Raw genomic sequence first — 21,449 nt, forward strand, 5'->3', positions numbered from 1 at the left:
TTTTTCTTCAGGCTTCACCGAGTCTGGCCAGGAACTTATTATTTGGACAACACATAAGCTATCTTGGAATTCTTTTCTAAGACTGTTTGTTCCCTATTCCTCACTCAGTTATATCACTGCTAGTGTCTTTTGTCAATGGCTGTGACAGGATACATTCCCAGAAAAGCAGTATTGAATGGTGATATTGTCTTCCACTCTGGATTTTCTTCACCAGTAGATAAATTCATAATCAACAAACATTGTACTGAGTGGGGAAGGGGGATATAGAGATGACTGGCAATGCTGTTTAAGGGGTCTGTACCCTAGTAAGGAGAAAACCACGTTAAGCAAATGATAGATGAATGTATGAGGTGCAGAAGTGACAGAGAGGATGAGATGACTTAATTTGGGGGGAGCTGAAGGAAGATGATTTCTAGGAGGTTTCATCTGAGTTATGTTCCTAAAGGATGAAAAGATATTCCAGGCAGGAGGAAGTGTTTGCAAAGGCTCAGTAACGTGGATGAGAATGAGATGATGTTTTGGAGGTAAATGGGAAGAAGGGGAGCTTTTACTTGCCTCTTCAGTCCCATCAAATCCCATGGTCAGCTTTCCCAGGCTCTGGTAGCCCCGTGTCTTTACCTGGGTATGGAGATGTGATTTGGGTAGTTCCAGAAGAAACCCCAAGGGTAGCCAGTGGCTAAGAGCATGCTAGTAGGTGTACCTGTCCCTAAATCGCATGAAATGGACCACTTTATTTATTTCTCTGGGTCTTCGCTTCCTCCTATTTGAAACAAAAAACCCACCTTATAGGAAGTTTAAAATAATACTTGTAATGAGGTTAGAAATGTGCTTCTTATGTAGTAAGTTGTCAGTTAGTATAACCTATTGGGTATTAGTATAAGCTACTGGGTATTAAATTACACATTAAGTTTAGTCAGGGGAAATTATATTGTCTCAAAAGGGCAGTTCCCTCATGATGTACCCTGACATAATTCACTAGTGTTATTTGTAGGAAACCATTGACTAGAGTTTGAAAGATGGCTTATGACGACAGACTCTTCTGGCTTTGTAGGACTATAAGGCAGCAAATGCTTGTCCTGAATTATCTCCTATTCCTGTCTTTTTTCCATAGTAAACTTCCAAGACTACTTGGTTGAGGAAGGCTTATTGATTTTTGTCAGACCTTAATTGGGGAAGGAGTGACTTTTGATTGTAGTAAGAAGTTCTCAGAGTAGCTCCTAAGGTTTGTTTCTCTTCGAACCTTCTACCCTGCCCCCCATTCCCAGCCCCCAGTTATCTCTGAATTGCTAGATTGCTAAGGCTGTTATTATTTTTGGTGATTGGTGTATTAGTCAGGGTTCTCTAGAGATAGAAGCCCAATAGGAGATTATATATGTAAACATCATATAGGAATTGGCTCATGCAGTGCAGAGGCCAAAAAGTCCCACAGTCTGCCCTCTGCAAGTTGGAGAAGCCAGGAAAGCTTGTGGGATACTTCAGTCTAAGTTGAAAGGCCCCAAGAAGCAGGAGCTCTGATGTCCCCGGGCCAGAAAAGATTGACCTCCCAGCTCAAGGAAACAGAGAATTTGCCCTTCCTTAACCTTTTTTGTTGTATATTCAGCTGTCAATGAATTATGTGATGTCTGCCCACGTTGGTGAGGGTGGATCTCTTTACTCGGTCCACTGAAGCAAATGCTATTCTCTTCTAGAAACACCATGATAGACACACTCAAAAATAACTTTTTACCAGCTTTCTGGGTGTCCCCTTGTTCAGTCAAGTTGACGCATAAAATTAACCATCACCATTGGTTTTGCTTTTGATGAGGTTATGTTATTAATGGGGACGATTAGAAGTTACTGTCATAGATCTGTTTCACTCTGGCGGGTGAAACAGATGCTAATGAAAAAGCAGGTTTGGGGAGGATAATCACCAACAAGACTTGCCAGTGTTCTCCCTCACCTACCTATCGCCATGTTCTGGAGCATGAGACAGTTCTGTTGAATGACTCCTCAGTACTTAGCTTGATTGTCTTTTGTAAGACTAGGCTGAATGAAGATTCAGTCATGTAAGGAAATGCCAATGGGATGGGGGCACGCAGGGTCAGGTAAAAAATGTGTGCTTGGATTCAGGAGAGACCTAGGTTAGGGTCCTAGTTCTGTGAGCTAACTGATCTTGTATCTTAACCTCTCAGTTTGTTTTCTTATCCATAACATGGGACTTAATAACACCTACTTCACTCTCTGACAGTGAAAAACGCTAGGCAAATACCTAGGTTTTGCATTTTGGCCTTTGTTCTGTTTCTCTTCAATCAGTTATACCACAGACTTCGTCACAAGCTTTATACTGTGGGGCCTGCTGCTGTGAGTGAGGCCACCCCTGTTTTGCATGGTGCAGCGAGGCTTGGTTCACTTGTGTCTTCAAGGGACATTTCACCATCTCGCACATTTCTCTATACCGGTGTTGTTCAATTGAAATATAGCGGGAGCCACACAGGTACTTCAGAGTTTTCTAGTAGCAATATTAAAACATTATTAAAACGATAAAGGTCATGTTAATAATTTATTTTACCCCATGTATCCAAAACACTTTTTCAACATGTAACCACTATTCAAGTGTTAGTGAGATGTTTCGTAATCTTTTTCTTGTGTAGAGTATTTGAATCCAGTATGTGTTTCGACATAGAGCGTGTGTTGAGTTGGGCTGGCCACGTTTCAAGTACTCAATAGCCACGTGTGGTTAGTGGCTCCTCGATGGGACAACCCAGCTCTGGACAGTCTATTGTTGATTGTTCATCTGCATCCATCTTTTTTTAAAAAATTTAATTAATTAATTTTTTAGACAGCAGGTTCTTATTAGTTACCTATTTTATACATATTAGTATATATGTGTCAATCTCCCAAATCATCCCAACACCCCCCCCCCACCCCCTAACTTCCCCCCTTGGTGTCCATACATTTGTCCTCTACATTTGTGTCTCTATTTCTGCCTTGCACACCGGTTCATCTGTACCATTTTTCTAGGTTCCACATATATTTGTTTTTCTCTTTCTGACTTACTTCACTCTGTATGACAGTCTCTAGATCCATCCACGTCTCTACAAATGACCCAATTTCATCCCATTTTATGGCTGAGTAATATTCCATTGTATGTTTGTACCACATCTTCTTTATCCATTTGTCTGTCAGTGAGCATTTAGGTTGCTTCCATGACCTGGATTTTGTAAATAGTGCTGCAGTGAACATTAGGGTGCATGTGTCTTATCACATTTAAGGTAATTATTGATATGTATGTTCCGATGACCATTTTCTTAATTGTTACAGGTTTGTTTTTGTAGGTCTTTTCTTCTCTTGTGTTTCCCACTTAGCGAAGTTCCTTTAGCGTTTGTTGCAGAGCTGGTTTGGTGGTGCTGAGTTCTCTTAGCTTTCGCTTGTCTGTAAAGCTTTTGAGTTCTCTGTCGAATCTGAATGAGATATTTGCCAGGTAGAGTAATCTTGGTTGTAAGTTCTTCCCTTTCATCAGTTTAAATTTATCGTTCCACTCCCTTCTGGCTTGTAGAGTTTCTGCTGAGAAATCAGCTTTTAACCTTATGGGAGTTCCCTTGTATGTTATTTGTGTTATTCCCTTGTTGGTTTCAGTAATTTTTCTTTGTGTTTAGCTTTTGTCAGTTTGATTAGTATGTGTCTCAGTGTGTTTCTCCTTGGTTTTATCCTGCCTGGGACTCTCTGCGCTTCCTGGGGTTGGGTGGCTATTTCATTTCCCATGTTAGGGACGTTTTCGACTGTAATCTATTCACATATTTTCTCTGATCCTTTCTCTCTCTCTTCTCCTTCTGGGACTTCTGTAATGTGAATGTTGTATTTAATGTTGTCCCAGAGGTCTCTTAGGCTGTCTTCATTTCTCTTCTTTCTTTTTTCTTTATTCTGTTCCACAACAGTGAATTCCACTATTCTGTCTTCCAGGTCACTTATCTGTTCTTCTGCCTCAGTTATTCTGCTCTTGATTCCTTCTAGTGTATTTTTCATTTTAGTTATTGTGTTGTTCATCTTGGTTTGTTCTTTAATTCTTCTAGGTCTTTGTTAAACATTTCTTGCATCTTCTCGATCTTTGACTCCTTTCTTTTTTCCAAGCTCCTGGATCATCTTCACTATCATTATTCTGAATTCTTTTTCTGGAAGGTTGACTATCTCCATTTCATTTAGTTGTTTTTCTGGGGTTTTATCTTGTTCCTTCATCTGGTACATGGCCCTCTGCCTTTTCCTTTTGTCTGTGTTTCTGTGAATGTGGTTTTTGTTCCACAGGCTGCAGGATTGTAGCTCTTGCTTCTGCTCTCTGTCCTTTGATGGATGAAGCTATCTGAGATGCTTGTGCCTGTATCCATGTTAAGATTCAGCTTTGTCTGGTGCTTCTTTAAGTTGTTGAAATAACATCATGTGTTTCTTTTTAAGACTTTTTTTTTTTCATGTGGACCATTTTTAAAGTCTGTTGAATTAGTTACAGTATTGCTTCTGTGTTTTGTTTTTTTGGCCCAGAGGCATGTGGGATCTTAGCTCCCCAGCCAGGCATCAAACCCTCACCCCCTGCAGTGGAAGGTGAAATCTCAACTATTGGACTGCCAGGGAAGTCCCCACCATGTGTTTCTGACAACAACCCTACTAAATGTGCATTATTACTCTCCTTGTTGTCTCGGTGAACAACTTGAGGTTAATGACCTGTGGAAAACCCTACAAATTGTGGGGGATCCTGGATACAGACAGTAGTCTTAAACCAGAGCCTGTGCTCTTACTCACTCTAATGCCCTGTTAGTCATATATAACCTTATTAAATAATGAAATGAGTAAACATATCCATAATAGACTGTTTTCTCATCCATTGTAGTGGTTTGAGGCACTATTTTAGTATGGGATTAGTGCTGTGAGGTACAATGAAGTTCTTATCCTAAAGTTAGTTTTATTGTAGTGGGAGGAGTTAAATAAGCCAATACATGCAGGAATTACATACCTCTTATTGAAAAAAAAAGCGTGGCTGTGAGGGAAACAGAATAATATGGAGGTTGGAAAGAATATATGCTTTAGATCGGGATACTGGTTGAGATTCTGCCCTTGTCACTTCCTAGATGTGAAGTTAGGTGAGATGCTTAACTTCCTCATTTGTGAAATGAGGATGAACTTTCTAGAAGATTTAGGGAGATTTAATGAGACATGCGTGAAGTGTGCTCAGTACAATGCAGCAAGGAAATTCATAGAATCATGGATTTAACTTCCCTAGTTTCAGTGTTCACCAGCAGCTCCCCTCCCCCAAGCCAGTCCCCTGTAGTGACTTGTAATTTTGCTGAGGCTTGAATTCAACTAGGAGGTCAGTGAGAGTGTGGATAGAAGTCATACTTAGCAGCTGGGCAAGCCTAGCCTGGGACCCATTTGTTCACAGTGCAATGGGATTTTTCTGCTCTGTACTCATCATTTAGTACACCTTTTATTATAAAATATGTTAAAGCAGTATTTGCAAATCTGGGGCTTTCTAAAATTTCCCCTTTTCAATACTGTGGGACAATAGAACTCAGTCTGTCAAACTAACTTTATTTTTAGTCTACCTCAGGCACTTAGAATCTGGTGTTCACTGTTCATTGGGGCAAGTTCACTGGATGAGGAGTTTTTCATTATAAGATAACATATGGAAAGAAGATTTTGTTGTAGAGTAAATTGAGATAAACCTACTAGCCAGGGATGGTAGTGCTGTGGCATTTTCTCCCTGACGGGGTATCTCATTGGGATTTCTGTCAGTTAAGATCTGGTTCAGTGACACACGACCAGTGCACCCAAGCCCCGCTCCCCCCGCCCCCAAGAGTGATCTGTACCTATAGATGTTTATCTCTCTCTCACATAAAGCAAGTTGGGAGGTGGCAATCCAGGGTTGTGATGGCTGCCTCACATTTGGGAGAGTCTCAGGCTCTTATTTGTTGCTTCACCATCTTCATGGGCAAGCTTACATTGCCAGCTAGCACATCAAATTCCAGCCAGTGGGAAAAGAGGAAAGAGAAGGAGGCAAAAAGTGCTTGCTTCAGCTACCGTTCATGGTTTTCTGCAAGTCACGTATACTTTTGCCTACATCTTGTTGGCTTTAACTTAGTCACTTGACCATGTCCACTGTCAAGTGAGGCTGGTATTTGTAGTCTTAGATGGGCATATTCACTGTCCCAAGTGTCTGCAGCTGTAGAAGAGAGTGAGAAGTTATTTGGGTAGGAAATTGTTAATAGCAGTGACTCCCTCAGGGTATTATAACGTGTGAAATGGGCCAGAGGCTCTTTGTTGTTCTGTTCCGACATGCCGTTTGGGGAGGTCTGTTTCAGAAAGGCTCTGATGATTTTGCCTCAGTGGTTTTATGCAGATCTTTCTGGTAGAGTGTCCATAGGAAGGGAAAAAGAAAACAATACCTATCCTATAGTCTTTTCCTGCTAATGTCTTTTGTTATATCTCATTAACGGGTGTTAAAGCTATGCCTTTGTGCATTTCGGAGACCATCTGTGCCTGGAGTAAATCCTTTTACCTCCTTGAGAAGTGCTTGTCTTTCTACTTTCTTTAAGGTTTGTGCGTACACCGACACCCACCCTCCCAGATGACGTACCTACCCGCTGGTCACCTGCCACTGTGCTATAGAGTCTGACCTTGGCCTCCTTCACTTACAAGGAGGTCATGCAGCCCCACCATGAGTGTTCAGACTCATGACGGGGCTGCAGGGCCAGGTAGGCTCTGCACAGCAGTGGTTGCCAGGTTCCTGAGTAGCAGAATGGGTGGTCTCCTGCTGCAGTCAAGATCCAGGCATAAGGCTTCAGCTGATCATGACTTAGAATGGAAAGGCTAGGATATAATTTGAACAGGGACAAAAAAAAAAACACCCCAAAACAAAAAACACTCTAGGTTGCATAAGACCTCTCTGAACTCAAGAAATTAAGTATTTTTTCTGAGGCCACTATTATTATGGATAAATTATCACTGCCAGCCAAGATTTATGAAACTTAGCTTTTACTGTCAGTAATTGAAGTGTTCTTTTTATAAGGTAAATCTCTTGGTTGTATTTAGATGTTTGCAAGGATATTTATGTTCCAGTTAAGTTTTTGCAATTTGGTTTCATATAAAAAGCTCTTCTTAAAATTCCCATTCGATAATTTCTGGTGGTCAGTTTTTTTACTTCTGAAAAATATTTTATTCATTCATTAGTAAATATACTGGGGTGAAGACAGTATATGGGCAAAACTAATATATAGGCTGACTAGTAAAACCAGCTGCCCTCGAAAATGTTAATTGGTTGTGTCAGACAGGAGGTATGCATATGACAGGTTTCCCTCTTGCTTAATCCTGAATTGATGATTATTTTTATAATGATCTGGATGATGAAGAATATGGATAGCACATTATTATGTTAGTGGTATAACAAAACTTGGAGGGTTCTTTGGTCACAGGGTGAAGGAATCAGAATTCTAAAGAAAAAACTGAATCAACTGGAACAATGGACCAAATAAATCTAGCCAGGATGGAAACATGGCTCAATGAAGCACATGTAAGAATGTTTTAGAATTTTTGTTGATCATAAGCACGATGTGAGTCAGTTGATGTGACTGCCAAGAAGAGTTAATTTGTTTTTCGTTTGAATTAATAGGCATAGAGTACTTAGAATGTGAGAAGTGGCCCTCCCACTTGTCTCTGTGTTGGCCACGTGATCCTAGGAGAATCATCATCAGTCCGTTGAGTATATTTTGGAAGGGACATGGCCGTTGGAATGAGTTTCATGATGTTATAGCTTTCAAAGTACTTTCTTATATTTAGTTTTATGTAAATAAGTTTTATTTAACTATGTAATGCTTTTTTATGGGCAAACTGGAGAGTACTCTTAGGATGCTGGGGGAACTGGTAAAGTTTATTCTAGGAAAGAGAAGACTCAAATAATCTAGTACTTGTCTCCAACTTCCTGAATTGCTATGTTGGAGAAGCAAAGTAACGCTTAGTTTGTTTGGTCTTAGGTAGTATAGAACTAGGATTTATGCAAGGCATAAGGAAGCAGGTTTCAATCCTTCATAGTTGTCTAAAATTAAAGTAGGCTTCGTTGCAAGGTATAAAGGTAGGGTGTGTATGTCTGTGTGTATTTTAGTTTCAGTAGGCTCAAATGGAGACGGAGAGATCACTTGGTATGGATTTTGTAAAGATTAATGCATTGATTAGAATGTTGAGTAGCACGATTATTATGGTTCTTTTCTGACCCTTTCTGTTTCTTCGAAATCCTCAACCTTGAAATGTTAAAAAAAAAAAAAAAAAAAAAAAAAAGGGGTGGGTGGATATACAGTCAAGTTCAAATCTTATACCTGAGAGGAGAAATTTTTAAAAGTCAGTTGGTTTGTTCAGTCTTTCTGCAGGATGATCAGATTTAAGCTATCTGCAATGAGTCATAATTGTGCTGAGTTTAAAAATGTGTAAAGTGGCTCTTAAAGCTTAATTTCTTTTTTTTTTTTTTTTTTTGTTTGTTGTTGTTCTACATGTAAGAAGGGTCCTGTGATTTAAAACTTAAAATGAATAAAGTGATATAGGTTGAAAGATCTTTTTCATCCTTATTTTCCATCTGTCCAGTGTCCAAGGCCATCCTTCTTCCATCGTTTGTCTGTATATGGAAGCAAATACATGTTCTGATTTTTGTCCCTTTTCTATGGAAGTGGTGGCTTATTTTAAATACTGTTCTATACTGTTTCCTTCCCCAGGATATTTTGAGGATATTTTCACATCAGTACATAAGAGAACTTTGTCATACTTTTTTATAAAGCTAATAGTATTACCACTGTTTGGATGTAGTATTATTTACTCCTTTATTTATGAAAAGTTAAGTGGTCGGCACTTTTTTGTTTTGTTTTTTGCTAATGTGGGGCTTGAGGGGTGGGAAGTGCTACTGTGCAGAGCTGAAATTGATTAGAGTTAACTGCAGTTTCCAGTCAAGCCTCGCCTTTCATGTTGCAAGCCTTTAAGTATACTCCAGAGTTCCAGAATATTTACATCAGATACATACTGCGGATGCAGCTGTTGTCTAGGGTGGGAGACAGATTTCTTTTTTTAAATTTTATTTATTTATTTATTTATTTTTGGCTGTGTTGGGTCTTCGTTTCTGTGCGAGGGCTTCCTCTAGTTGCGGCAAGCGGGGGCCACTCTTCATTGCAGTGAGCGGGCCTCTCACTGTCGAGGCCGCTCTTGTTGTGGAGCACAGGCTCCAGACGCGCAGGCTCAGTAATTGTGGCCCACGGGCCCAGTTGCTCTGCGGCATGTGGGATCCTCCCAGACCAGGGCTCGAGCCCGTGTCCCCTGCATTGGCAGGCAGACTCTCAACCACTGCGCCACCAGGGAAGCCCCTGGGAGACAGATTGCTGGTGCTTCCTGCTCCACCATCTTCCCAGGAGCCTTCTGCTCTCAGGTAGACTTCGTTTGGAAAAGAAAAATGTAAAGTAAGTTAGGCATGTTTTCATAGCTTGAGTCATTTCTCTGAGTACATCCATGTTGCCTGTCTTTCTGTTGGCTTATAGGTTAGACTCTTGTCAATTTCTAGGATCTGTAGGTTTGAAAACTAGCTCTTTAGGGTATGAGTTGCAAGCTTTTTTTTTTTTTTCCGGTAAGTCTTTTTTTCCAATGATTTTATTTATGGTATGTTTTGCCATGCTAAATTTATTTATTTATTTATTTAAAAAAGGATATATTTGACATAACATTGTATAAGTTTAAGGAGTATAATGTGATGATTTGATACACATATTGCAAAATGATTACTACAATACTAAATTTATTTTTAATGTTTAGGCAGCTAAATTTATGACCTGTGGATGTTGAGTCATGCTTAAAAAGATCTTTCTCATGCCTGTGTTTAAAGGAATTCTCCCATTTCTTCTAATACCTTTACGGTTTGGTCTTTTTTTACATTAGAAGTTTTCATTCATTTGGGTTGTAACCATGTGTTATGGTCCAACTTAATATTTTTCTCCATGGCTACCCAATTATTCTAACATCATTGATTGAAGAAACCATCTTTTACTACTAATTTGAGGTGGAATAAAGGTATTTTATAGTACAGTTCTGGTCGTATTTGGATCTATTTCATGGGTCTATTACATTGGTCTCTATCTGTTGATGTATAGCATAGTTTATTTTGATAATGCCAGTAGCTTTTAGGAAGTTCTTTCTGACTGCTTTCCCACTGCTAGATTTTAAATTGCCTTTTTTCCTTCCTATCTCTTTTATGTAGAATTGTAGACCTTTTCTCTGTACTAATAGAGTATCCATTTATTGACTGTTTGTATATCGTTATGATATGGCTGTCATTTTATGTCTTAAATGTAACTGCAGTCATTTTTATTCATAAAAAAGTTGAAGCCTGATACTTAGCCAGGTGCCTCTGGCATGTTTTGTGAACTACACCACCATTGTTAGAGTTTCCAAGAAGATGGTTTGTACACATCTCCTTCTATTGATTCATATGCTTGAATTTTCTACACCATAATCACCAAACTATAACTCACTGCCACAGTGGCTGAACTTAAACACTGGCAAACTAGAAATTGAAAAGGTTTAGTTCTTAAAGAACCAGATGCCTCTGAAAGAAGAAAATTGAAGCAAGATATCCCTAGGTTGTAGTTTTTGAACAATATTTACTTTATTTATCCAATGAGGGAGTTGGGACAAATGATCATTAAGGTCCCCTCCAGGTCATTGTCATTCCCCCGTGTACATTTCCATTTCCATTATTTCACCTGGACAGTTGGTTTGCAAGTTGAAGCCCTTCTTGGCGGTTCCCAGGGCTTGGCAACTAGAGTGCTCTCAGCCATTTCATTCTCAGCAGTTGCTGTCCTACTTTCATCTGGTCCCTTTTGTGAACCACGTTTAGAGCTAAAGGCATGGGCTTAATTTGCCTTGCTAGTACACATATACAAAAGGTTCCTGCTTTCATTCTGTTCATATTATAGAAATGGAGGGTGTAATATAGTGGTGACATTCCTGCTTTTCAGCTTGGTTTAGCTTTCCCTAAAATGAAGAAGGTAACCTTACTAAAGAAACGGAATGGTCTCCTCTCTCCACTGCTCGGGGCAAGGGGTTTTTTTTTTTACACTGCGGCACAATAGGACACTTCTTTATCAGTCTGTTACTACCAGCAGCAGTTTCTTTACAGACTGTCTTGTTTATTAGACTTCTAAATAAAACCCGTGCTTTGAAAGAGCTTGTCTCATATTTGAATGGCATTTTAGTAAGCCTTTTGAACAGTTTTAAACTTACTTCACATCGGCCTTCTTTTGGAAGCCAAATCATACCAGTTTGTTTAGTCTTTCTAATCCTTTAATCATTTTATCCTCAGCATGTTTCCAAATGCTTCACATCTCTCTGTAGAATCCAGAACTGGGCTGAGTTCTTTAACAGTCTGATGAGGATGACTGAAATGGAAAGATCACTCCTTCTGTTCCTTATATATCTCAGGATTTGTTGTTTTATCTGCAAGACTATGCTCTGTCTCCAGTTAAGCATAAAAAAAAGATGCTTCTGCTTGAACTAACGCACCCTGCCTTCGTGGGTGCTGGCTTCGTGGGGATGAGCCTGTGCAGCCACATGGGGCTCCTGCTTAGAAGGGTCCCATGCTTGGTTTAATGCTCTTTTGCTGCTGTATTGACCTTAATTTTTTCAACAAGGAGCTTCTCTTTCTCGTTTTGTAGTGAGCCCTACAAATGAAGTAGCTGCCTCTTCTTGTAGTTGATAACTAGAGGACATGGTTAGTAAGTCATGGTTCGTGTCTAACCCACCCTCCGTAACTGTGATGGGTAGACCCAGGGTGAATAAATCTGGTTGTGAACTTCCACTCCACTCCCTGCGTCACGGCCTTCCCCTAGCCTGCCTACAGATGCACTCAACTGTTCGCCTCCTTATCATTCCTTTATCTCAGCTCAGGCACTGAGGTGTGTTTACTCATGGAATCCAGGCTTTTGGCATACAACAGATGTCTTTTCCAGAGGATTCTTTCTCTGGGTCCCTCTGTCTTTCCTGTCACCTTCTGTCCAAAGCTGATGGTCGGCCGTTCACCTCCAAGAGCACTTGTCCCTTCTGCTCTCTCTATTCAGGGCAGCTGCCAGTTAGTTTCTCATTCGAATTTTAGATTTTTTTTTTTTTTTTCTTCTCTCTACAGAGGGATTAGAGTGTAGTAATCACGGGAATTCTGTTTGGGGCAGAAATTTGGATTCCATCGCAATATCTGGTATCGTAGAGTATGTGGGGCAGTGACTTACATTTTTAAAATGACCCATAAGTTAATTCTAGGTATCAAATCTTAGACACAAGTAGCAAATGTAACTTTTAAAAGTCATTATGTTTCATGGATTGGCTGGTTTTTGATCTGATTCCCTCTTTTTTCTTGCAGCTTAACAAGCAGCAATTACAGTTACTGAAAGAACGGTTCCAGGCCTTCCTCAATGGGGAAACCCAGATTGTAGCCGATGAAGCGTTTTGCAATGCAGTTCGGAGTTACTATGAGGTAAGTTTGAAGAGTCTGATGCCTTTTAAAAGACATTTTTAATGGCTTTCCCATTTTAAGAAGCTCACTGGTGTGATAGGATGGCTGTGAGTTTGCCACCTTCCTTGAAAGCATTGTCAGTTCTAGTTTGCAATTTAAAAACGGATTCCACAGCCTGGCTTTGAGAGATAAACAGAATTGGAAGTTATTCACATCCTTTGAGGGAGAAGTAAGCTGTTTAGAAAAATCTCCTGGCAGTGATTGATATAGCTGAGTGTGGCTATCTCTGGGTCCACATGTCTAATTTATCCTTTTTAATCAGGATTTCAATAGTAAATTGCTATCTTGTGCCATTCTGTTCACTAAACTTTATAATATTTAAGGCCAGGAACTCATTTCATGAGGATAAATTGAATTCTTTTCTTCCCGGGGAGATACTACTACAATACCACCTTTCTCTCTCTTCTGATTTTAGTTTGTGAGTCATCAGGAATTCTCTGTGGACTTCCTATGGGCACCAGTTTTCACACAGTGTCATTAACCGTTTCAGTGAGTGGCCAGTAGATGTTAAGAGAGTTCCCTTTTTTCCTGAGGACTTTTAGAGTCATTTGGTGCATGGATTCCTTCCACTGTGAAGATAGTCTACATCTCTCAGCTGAAGAACAACATACAAAGGTGTATTAGACTAGTACAAATTAAAAATGTAGAGATGCAGTGTGTCTGAAGTTTTCTGAGGCAGGGAAATATCTTTGCAAGAGTAACAAAGTAACTGGATATACAGATACTTGGTTGGATTAGTAATTAATTGATGGTGTGTATGTATCAGAAGTGGCTTAATGCAACCCGAGGGAGGTGTATGTTATCCCGAGCCTAGGCCTGTCAAACAAGATAAAAGTATAGAAGTCTTACTCACCAGATGTGTGTGTGTGGCAAGAGTCTAGTGGCAATAGTGGATGCTGTCTAACTGAACCTTGACTCAGAATATCTTTTTTTTTTTAATTTATTTATTTATTTTTGGCTGTGTTGGGTCTTTGTTGCTGTGTGAGGGCTTTCTCTAGTTGCGGCAAGCGGGGGCTACTCTTCGTTGCGGTGCATGGGCTTCTCATTGCAGTGGCTTCACTTGTTGTGGAGCACGGGCTCTAGGCGCACGGGCTTCAGTAGTTGTGGCTCGTGGGCTTAGTTGCTCTGCAGCATGTGGGATCTTCCCAGACCAGGGCTCGAACCTGTGTCCCCTGCATTGGCAGGCGGATTCTTAACCACTGCGCCACCAGGGAAGCCCGACTCAGAATATCTTAACAAGTATAGGGTATCCAAAGCTTGAGTCTTTGAGTCAAAGTCTTGCAAGATGAAATCTTGCCTTGAATCTTAATAGATGAAATATAAGGGCCTATACTTGCATCATGTAGTAAAAGAAAAGCCAAGCGTTTGTGTTCAGGAGGAAAGAAATGGGTTAAGTAATTTGTGTAAAAAGATGTAATTAAGCAAACTCATTTTTGGTTCAGTACTGTGGTATTGTACATGTTAACATTAGGAAAAGAAACCGGGTGAGGGGGGCATGGGGGCTCTTTGTACTACATGTGCCACTTTTGTGTAAACCTAAAATTACTCCAAAATAAATATATTCCGAAGTAAGTGTTTTTCGTAAGGGTAATACAAAGAAGTAAGCATAATATGTTGTCAGTTTCGTAAAAGGCACACTTAAGCTGTGTTAATGAGAATATTTTTCCTGTAATAAAGGAGTATCACCATTTGGTTTCTAAACGAGGATGGTGTGCTTTTCTGGGTACAAACTACAAATGAAAAGATGTGGATAAGTTTAGTGATAACAGGTTTGAAACATATCGTAATATAGATCACTTGAAGGGCCTAAAGACAGATTAGGCTTGTGTTGTGTGTGGCCCCAAGGGTAAAACTAGAATTAACATGGAAACTGAAGTGGGGGAGATTTCAACCTAATACTATTGGAGTTTGGTTGTACCGCCCAGATACAGAGTGGACTGGAGAGTGCAGCATCACTGGCGGCCAGATTCCCGCTCACTTCACAATCACTTGGGAAGCATTTTGCACAGAGGGGTCCCAGAGCTCTGCCCTGGGCTTACTGAATCAGAATTTCAGAATCTATATTTTTAAAAGCTTTCCAGGTGATTCGCTTACAACTGGTGGATTGCCGACCAATGGAATTAGATGATCGCTGGCTGGGATTGTTACAGAAAGAGATGTAAGTACTGAAGAGTGTTCAAAATGGCAGCTGGGAAGCGACTGCGGCCTATTAGAAAGTCAGGAAATGTGGCTTCACATTGAACTCAGATGCTTACCAAACACATAACAGACAAGTCATTGAACCTCTGTGAGCGCCAGTGTTTCTATTTCTATTATCTAATTGGTGGGTAGTAATGTTTAAGTATTGGGCTAGGTGATCCAGGGTTTTCTATTCTTTGGGTAGTATTTCCAACAATTGTTGGCTTGTGAGACTGTAGCTAACTTGTCTTTGTGAAGTTCTCAAAGGGGTTAAGATTTATATTAATGTCTATGGAGTCTATATTCCTGATTTACATTTGGGGAGTTACCGTTTCCTAGGTGGCACACATTCAGTACTCAAACTCTTGATAAGTAAATTTTGTTGGAAAAATAAGGTAAAAAAATTGCTTCTCAATTTTTCCTACAAAAGTTTTTACCCTCTTTTTTAAGGATTATATTTTAGTATACTTTGCTATGACTAACAATGCTGGTAGTCTCAAGTGAAGTAAGTCAGAAAGAGAAAGACAAATACCATATGATAATCACTTATATGTGGAATCTAAACTATGACATAAATGAACATATCTACGAAACAAAAACAGACAGACATAGGGAACAGACTTGTCATTGCTAAAGGGCAGGTGGTTGGAGGGAAGGACTGGGAGTTTGGGATTAGCAGCTGCAAACCATTATATATAGAATGGATAAATAACAAGGTCCTACTGTATAGCACAGAGAGCTATATATTCAATATCCTGTGATAGACCATAATGGGAAAGAATATGAAAAGGATGTATGTATAACTGAGTCACTTTACAGCAGAAATTAAACAAAACATTGTAAATCAACTATACTTCAATAAAATTTAAAAAACCTGCTGGTAGCCTCTACTATAATTACCTCTGTGGTACTTCTTACAGCTTACCAACAATATCTATTTTTTCTTCTTCCAGTATCTTTATGCTAAACAGTGAAAATATTACTACCCACAAATTCCATAAATAGAAACTGAAGCTCACAGAGGTTTCAATGACTTGTCCACTGTTGTATATTTGGTAAGCATCTGAGTTCAGTGTGAATCCAGATTTTCTGACTTTCACAGTGCCATTTGAATACACCTGTGCCACGTACTGTGCAAAACACTTCGAAAATGTTTTTATTCTTCAGAATAAACCTTTTAAACAGAATTATTCCCATCTAGAGACAAAGTTAAGTGACTAGTGCCCAAAGCTGCATAGCTAATAGCAGAGCCAAAACCTCACTCTTTCCACTAAAGCTTATTAAAAACAGATCTTGGGTTCTACCCAACACCTATTGAATCATAATTCCTTGGGATGGAGCATCTGAATTTTGAACTTGCACCTGGGGATGACTTTGGTTCAGTCTGTGTTTTGAGAAACATGTCGACCTAGATCTTAATGACTTCTTGAATGTATGTTCCCTGAAGGAACCATTTCTGCCCTGGTTATCATCTTATTCCACAAATGTAGCAAGTATTTTGTGGCACACAAATGCTTTCAACAAAGCTTGTTGACTAAGTGGATGAGTATTGGAGCACTTATATTGTATATTATATTGTATATTTGTGTTTTTTCTCCATAATTTTTAAATTAAAGTATCACTTCAGTAGTGCCATGGAATTTCTTTCCATTGTGATCTCAATTTCATGGCTTTGTGGTTCCTCAAAGACGGCAGATGCTTCAGAAGCACAGTTGGGCTTTATGTTCTTTCTAACCTAGTATTCTATGATTTTATGATCTTTTTTGGCTTACGTATTTCAAGGTCTCCCTTTTCAGGGATGTTACATGTTGTTTCCTGTATACAGCTGTTTTCAACAGTTAATCCATCAGTAGCGATTTTCTAATATATTAGATTTTTGGTAGCCTTTAGCTGTGATGGACATTTCTAATCATGGCAGTATATGTGTGTGTGAATATATCCATATATGTGAAAAACCCTAGTAAACCTGTATCACCAATTAAATTGAAAATATATCTTTATACTTAGGGCTTACAAGTTCTCCAAAGTCTGTTATTAATTTTTCTAGCTTCATAAATGGTACTCCTTCAGTGATTTTATGAATAGTCTTTTCCATCTTGGTTGTATGTCTGTTTTATATAGACAATTAAGAATTATCTGTCTTTTTTTTAAGCTAAACTTTGTTATTATTTTTTTTGTTTTTGGCTGTGTGGCATGTGTGATCTTAGTTCCCCGAGCAGAGATCGAAACCGCACCCCCTGCATTGAAAGCTTGCAATCTTAACTACTGGACCAGCAGGGAAGTCCCTATCTGTCTCTTCTTAAACTGGTTGTACCTTTGGATATTTGGTTTACTTTACCTCTCCTTAATACCTGGGATCTTGGTGTGCTACTCAATATATTTCTTTTTCTCCACAGTATTTGACCAAAAGCATTTCTTCAAAGTACGTTCATTATTTTATTTTATTTTATTTTTATTTATTTATTTATTTTGCAGTATGTGGGCCTCTCACTGTTTTGGCCTCTCTCGTTGCGGAGCACAGCCTCCGGACGCGCAGGCTCAGCGGCCATGGCTCACGGGCCCAGCCGCTCCGCGGCATATGGGATCTTCCCGGACCGGGGCACGAACCCACGTCCCCTGCATCGGCAGGCGGACTCTCAACCACTGCGCCACCAGGGAAGCCCACGTTCATTATTTTAAAAAGTATATAATTTCTTTCAACTAGATCATGACAGGATTGAATCGTTCTGGGTTTTTAAAATGTGGTGCCTTCTTGGGTGTTTGTTCATATGTCTTTGTATATCTATATCTATGTCAGTATTAAATCTTTACCGTGAATTTTTAAAAAATTTTTTTTTATTTTAACATCTTTATTGGAGTACAATTGCTTTACAGTGGTGTGCTAGTTTCTGCTTTATAACAAAGTGAATCAGTTATACATATACATATGTTCCCATATCTCTTCCCTCTTGCGTCTCCCTCCCTCCCACCCTCCCTATCCCACCCCTCCAGGCGGTCACAAAGCACCGAGCTGATATCCCTGTGCTATGCGGCTGCTTCCCACTAGCTATCTGCCTTACGTTTGGTACTGTATATATGTCCATACCTCTCTCGCTTTGTCACAGCTCACCCTTCCCCCTCCCCATATCCTCAAGTCCGTTCTCCAGTAGGTCTGTGTCTTTATTCCTGTCTTACCCCTAGGTTCTTCATGACATTTTTTTCCCCTTAAATTCCATATATATGTGTTAGCATATGGTATTTGTCTTTCTCTTTCTGACTTACTTCACTCTGTATGACAGACTCTAGGTCTATCCACTTCATTACAAATAGCTCAATTTCGTTTCTTTTTATGGTTGAGTAATATTCCATTGTATATATATGCCACATCTTCTTTATCCATTCATCCGATGATGGGCACTTAGGTTGTTTCCATCTCCGTGCTATTGTAAATAGAGCTGCAATGAACATTTTGGTACATGACTCTTTTTGAATTATGGTTTTCTCAGGGTATATGCCCGGTAGTGGGATTGCTGGGTCATACGGTAGTTCTATTACCGTGAATATTATTCAATCTGTTATATATTGTAGAAGCATATACTGTGAAGATCACTTTTATATGACAATGCTACTTCTATCTCATCCACTTTTACAAGATAACTTTGGCTTAAATATTGGCCTATAAAATAATAATAATAAACAAGAAATCTGTTTTTGAAATTACATCAGTCTTTTTCCTCATAAAGTTAGCATAATTAGGGGAAAAAGAATGGACCCAAGTGCTAAACCACCTAACTAGGCAAACTTGATGATACAGAAGAACCAGAACAGGAAAAGAAGAAAGAAATGGTAGATAGAATACACAGCTATTGATACTTAATAAAAGTTTGGCAGTTACATTCTTGATAATTTTATGGTTGCTAATTGCTGTTAGATTCTGCAGTACCTTCATCTTTGTTTTTCTTTCATTGAAGTGTTCTTCTTTCCCTTCACGCTCCCCCGGCCCCCCAAAGTAACCCACTGTCTGGAGGAAAACATAAAATGGACAGTAGTCCTACAAGTATCTGCCGTTTCTTTCTAGCCATATCTTTTTTGCTTGTTCTGTTTTTCAATTTAGGAGACTTCAGCTGATTCTGTGGATGGGTAAACATAGGTTTATTGTAGTATGTTACTTTCCAAGTCGTCCTTCCCATCCGATATTGGCTTCTGTTCACAAAATTCAGGTGGACTTCATCCAAATACAACCAATGACAGTGTGATTTATAACAGATATGTGGAAAAGAAAATGGCCTTTCTTTGGAGATTTCCCAAAGATGGTATATAATTGCTTACTAGCTGCTTTCAGCGTAACAAACATTCACGTTCTGTTATTGTGTAAAAAAATGGATGTTGGAGTCTCTCTTCCCCTTTTTGGTGGGTTGGCTTTGTTCACAACTTTTCGGAAAGGAGGTGTATTTTTCTTATTACCTCCATTTGTTTATGTTCTCTTCTGGTTCCTGAGAATGGATGAGATGAGAGTTAGAAGTTTTTAATCTTTAAAAATTATCAAAGAAGGACTAAAATAAATCTTGCCCCACCATCACCACCAAAACCCCTTGCTTTTCAGATTTTCGACTTGTATAATGATACAAATGGGAATTCCTTCAATAAAGAAAAACTGCCTTCGGTGTGAATTTACAGGTTTCATACGAAAGGAAAAATTACTCATTTTCATCTCAAAATATTGAGCTCCAGTTTTGGCCCTTTTATTGCATACTTTTATTTAAAGTGCATTCTGGGATTCAGAAGTTTTCTACTTTGATAGTACTTTAAGAACACTTTAATAGAAGTATACTATGTTAGAGAATTTTTAAAATATTAAAGAGGAAAAGCTTCTGTAATCTGAAAACTTTAAAAATAAAATATTAATTATTAAAGAGGAAGTTAAATATCCCCTATAATTCCAATGCCTATAGACAACTGTAACAGTTTGGTGTTTCTCTTTTGTGTATATGAACTGGAATTATTTCAATTTTTTTACATATGTCATGAGCATTCTTTACTATTAACTATTTTTCAAGAGTGTGGTTTTAAATAGCTGTGTAGTAGACCATTGTCTGCCTGTATCTAAATTTTATTCAGTTTCCTTGTTTCAGACACTTAAGTTTTCTCCATTCTTAACTGTTAAAATAAATGCTGAGATGATCATTTATATTCTTAAATAGGTTCATCTTTAAATTTCTGCAAGTGGTATTACTGGATGATGGAAGATAAACATTGTTTAAGCTCTTATAATACAGATTACCAAATTGTCCTCAAAAGTACTAAAATTTATGCTACCATAACAGTGTATGAGAGTGTCATCTTTTTTCCCTTCACACTTGGTATTATAAAATAAATGCCAAGTGATAGGTTCACTTGTTTTTATTTTACTGTTAGCGAAATTCAACACTTCCATACTGGCCATTCATATTTCTTTCTTTCTGAGTTACCTGTTCATGCCCTTTGTCCATTTTTCCATTCAGATTTTGGATGTTCATCTTTTAAATACTGATTTATAAGTGTTCTTTATACACTAAGATGACTATTAACCTCTTTTTATGCTGCAGTTATTTTCAGGGTTTTCTTTTTTTTCATTTTGCAATTTTAAGTTTCCTTACCTCTGATACTCATTTATTTCCTGTTCTGATAGAATGAAAGACATATTCTCATTCCAAGCAGAGACTGCACCACGTTTTATTTCCTTTGAATTTTCTTTTCTTGTTCATAGGTTATTCGTGCCAGTGGTTTGCATCATACCTTTCCCTCCTCTCCTCATTCCAGCTACGACCCTTTTTGGATTAGTAGCTCTCTGAGTAGAGTGTGTTGGTGTAACTCAGGTGTTTGCTGTGAGCCTGTTTCCCTACCCGTTGAAGGGGGAAGAGGATTTCTAAAGCTCCCTCCCTTTGTGCAAGCCTCTGAGAGTTAATTTGTTTCTTTATATTGCTGTTTCTTCTTTTCCTTGCCCTGCACGCTCTCACGTCTCCAAAATGTAAAGAATAAAAAAAACATGGCTTGATACTATAGCTAATGATACTAGATACTCTAGGACTAATGTCCAGGCCATGGTGTTTGAATTTTTGTACACATTTATGTTGGAAAAAATCTATATATCTTCCTAGTCCAGAGCATCAGGAAACTTGACCTTAGCTGTCAGTTTCTTCCAGGGAAGTTGGGAATGTCTGCCTTGGCTTCCCACTGCCAGCAATCAGTTTGGTATCATTCTTTTCTTTCATCTACTTTCTTTCCCTGACGTTATATCCTGACCTTTAATATTTATTTAAAAAATAAGTGCAGTTGTGTAATGGTTGATTTGTGAAAACTGAGAGACTTTTAAGGCTTTTTTGATTTGTTTTATAAAATTACCTTTTTTAGAATTAAAAGGCACCATCCAAGTGTGTGTGTGTGTGTGTGTGCGTGTGTGTGCAAGCTGGAGGGAGAAGGGCTGGCAGATCTGCATTTAAATATTTTGATGTCAGTTTCTTGATAGCACTTTACTTTGGGATGGAAAGATTTACTGTTCATATTCCAAGGGATGCTTGACCTGTCAAAATCTCTTAAACTCTGAAATAATACCATGGAAAAGGCCTATTTTTTCATAGTGAATTGATGATCGCTAAGTAAACCAGGATTGGCATCCTGTGTCAGGAGGGTATGAAAAATGTCAGCACATTCATAGATGAAATCCAGTAACCAGTAATGAGAAGTGAGGTTTTAAATTTTCATT

At 38.8% G+C, this 21,449-nt stretch overlaps 1 protein-coding gene across 9 annotated transcripts in view; it reads left to right on the forward strand.

The window, feature by feature from the left end:
* Nucleotides 1–21,449, forward strand: part of CADPS2 (calcium dependent secretion activator 2) — a 490,835-nt gene that overhangs the window by 83,298 nt on the left and 386,088 nt on the right. For all 9 annotated transcript variants that reach the window (XM_024757764.1, XM_024757759.1, XM_024757761.1 and 6 more), the window contains exon 2: nucleotides 12,398–12,511. In XM_024757764.1, coding sequence (XP_024613532.1) covers nucleotides 12,398–12,511 — 114 coding nt within the window. The remainder of the gene's footprint in view (nucleotides 1–12,397; nucleotides 12,512–21,449) is intronic.

This window comes from Neophocaena asiaeorientalis, unplaced genomic scaffold (genome assembly GCF_003031525.2).
Source record: "Neophocaena asiaeorientalis asiaeorientalis breed wild unplaced genomic scaffold, Neophocaena_asiaeorientalis_V1.1 scaffold116, whole genome shotgun sequence".
Lineage (NCBI taxonomy): Eukaryota > Metazoa > Chordata > Mammalia > Artiodactyla > Phocoenidae > Neophocaena > Neophocaena asiaeorientalis.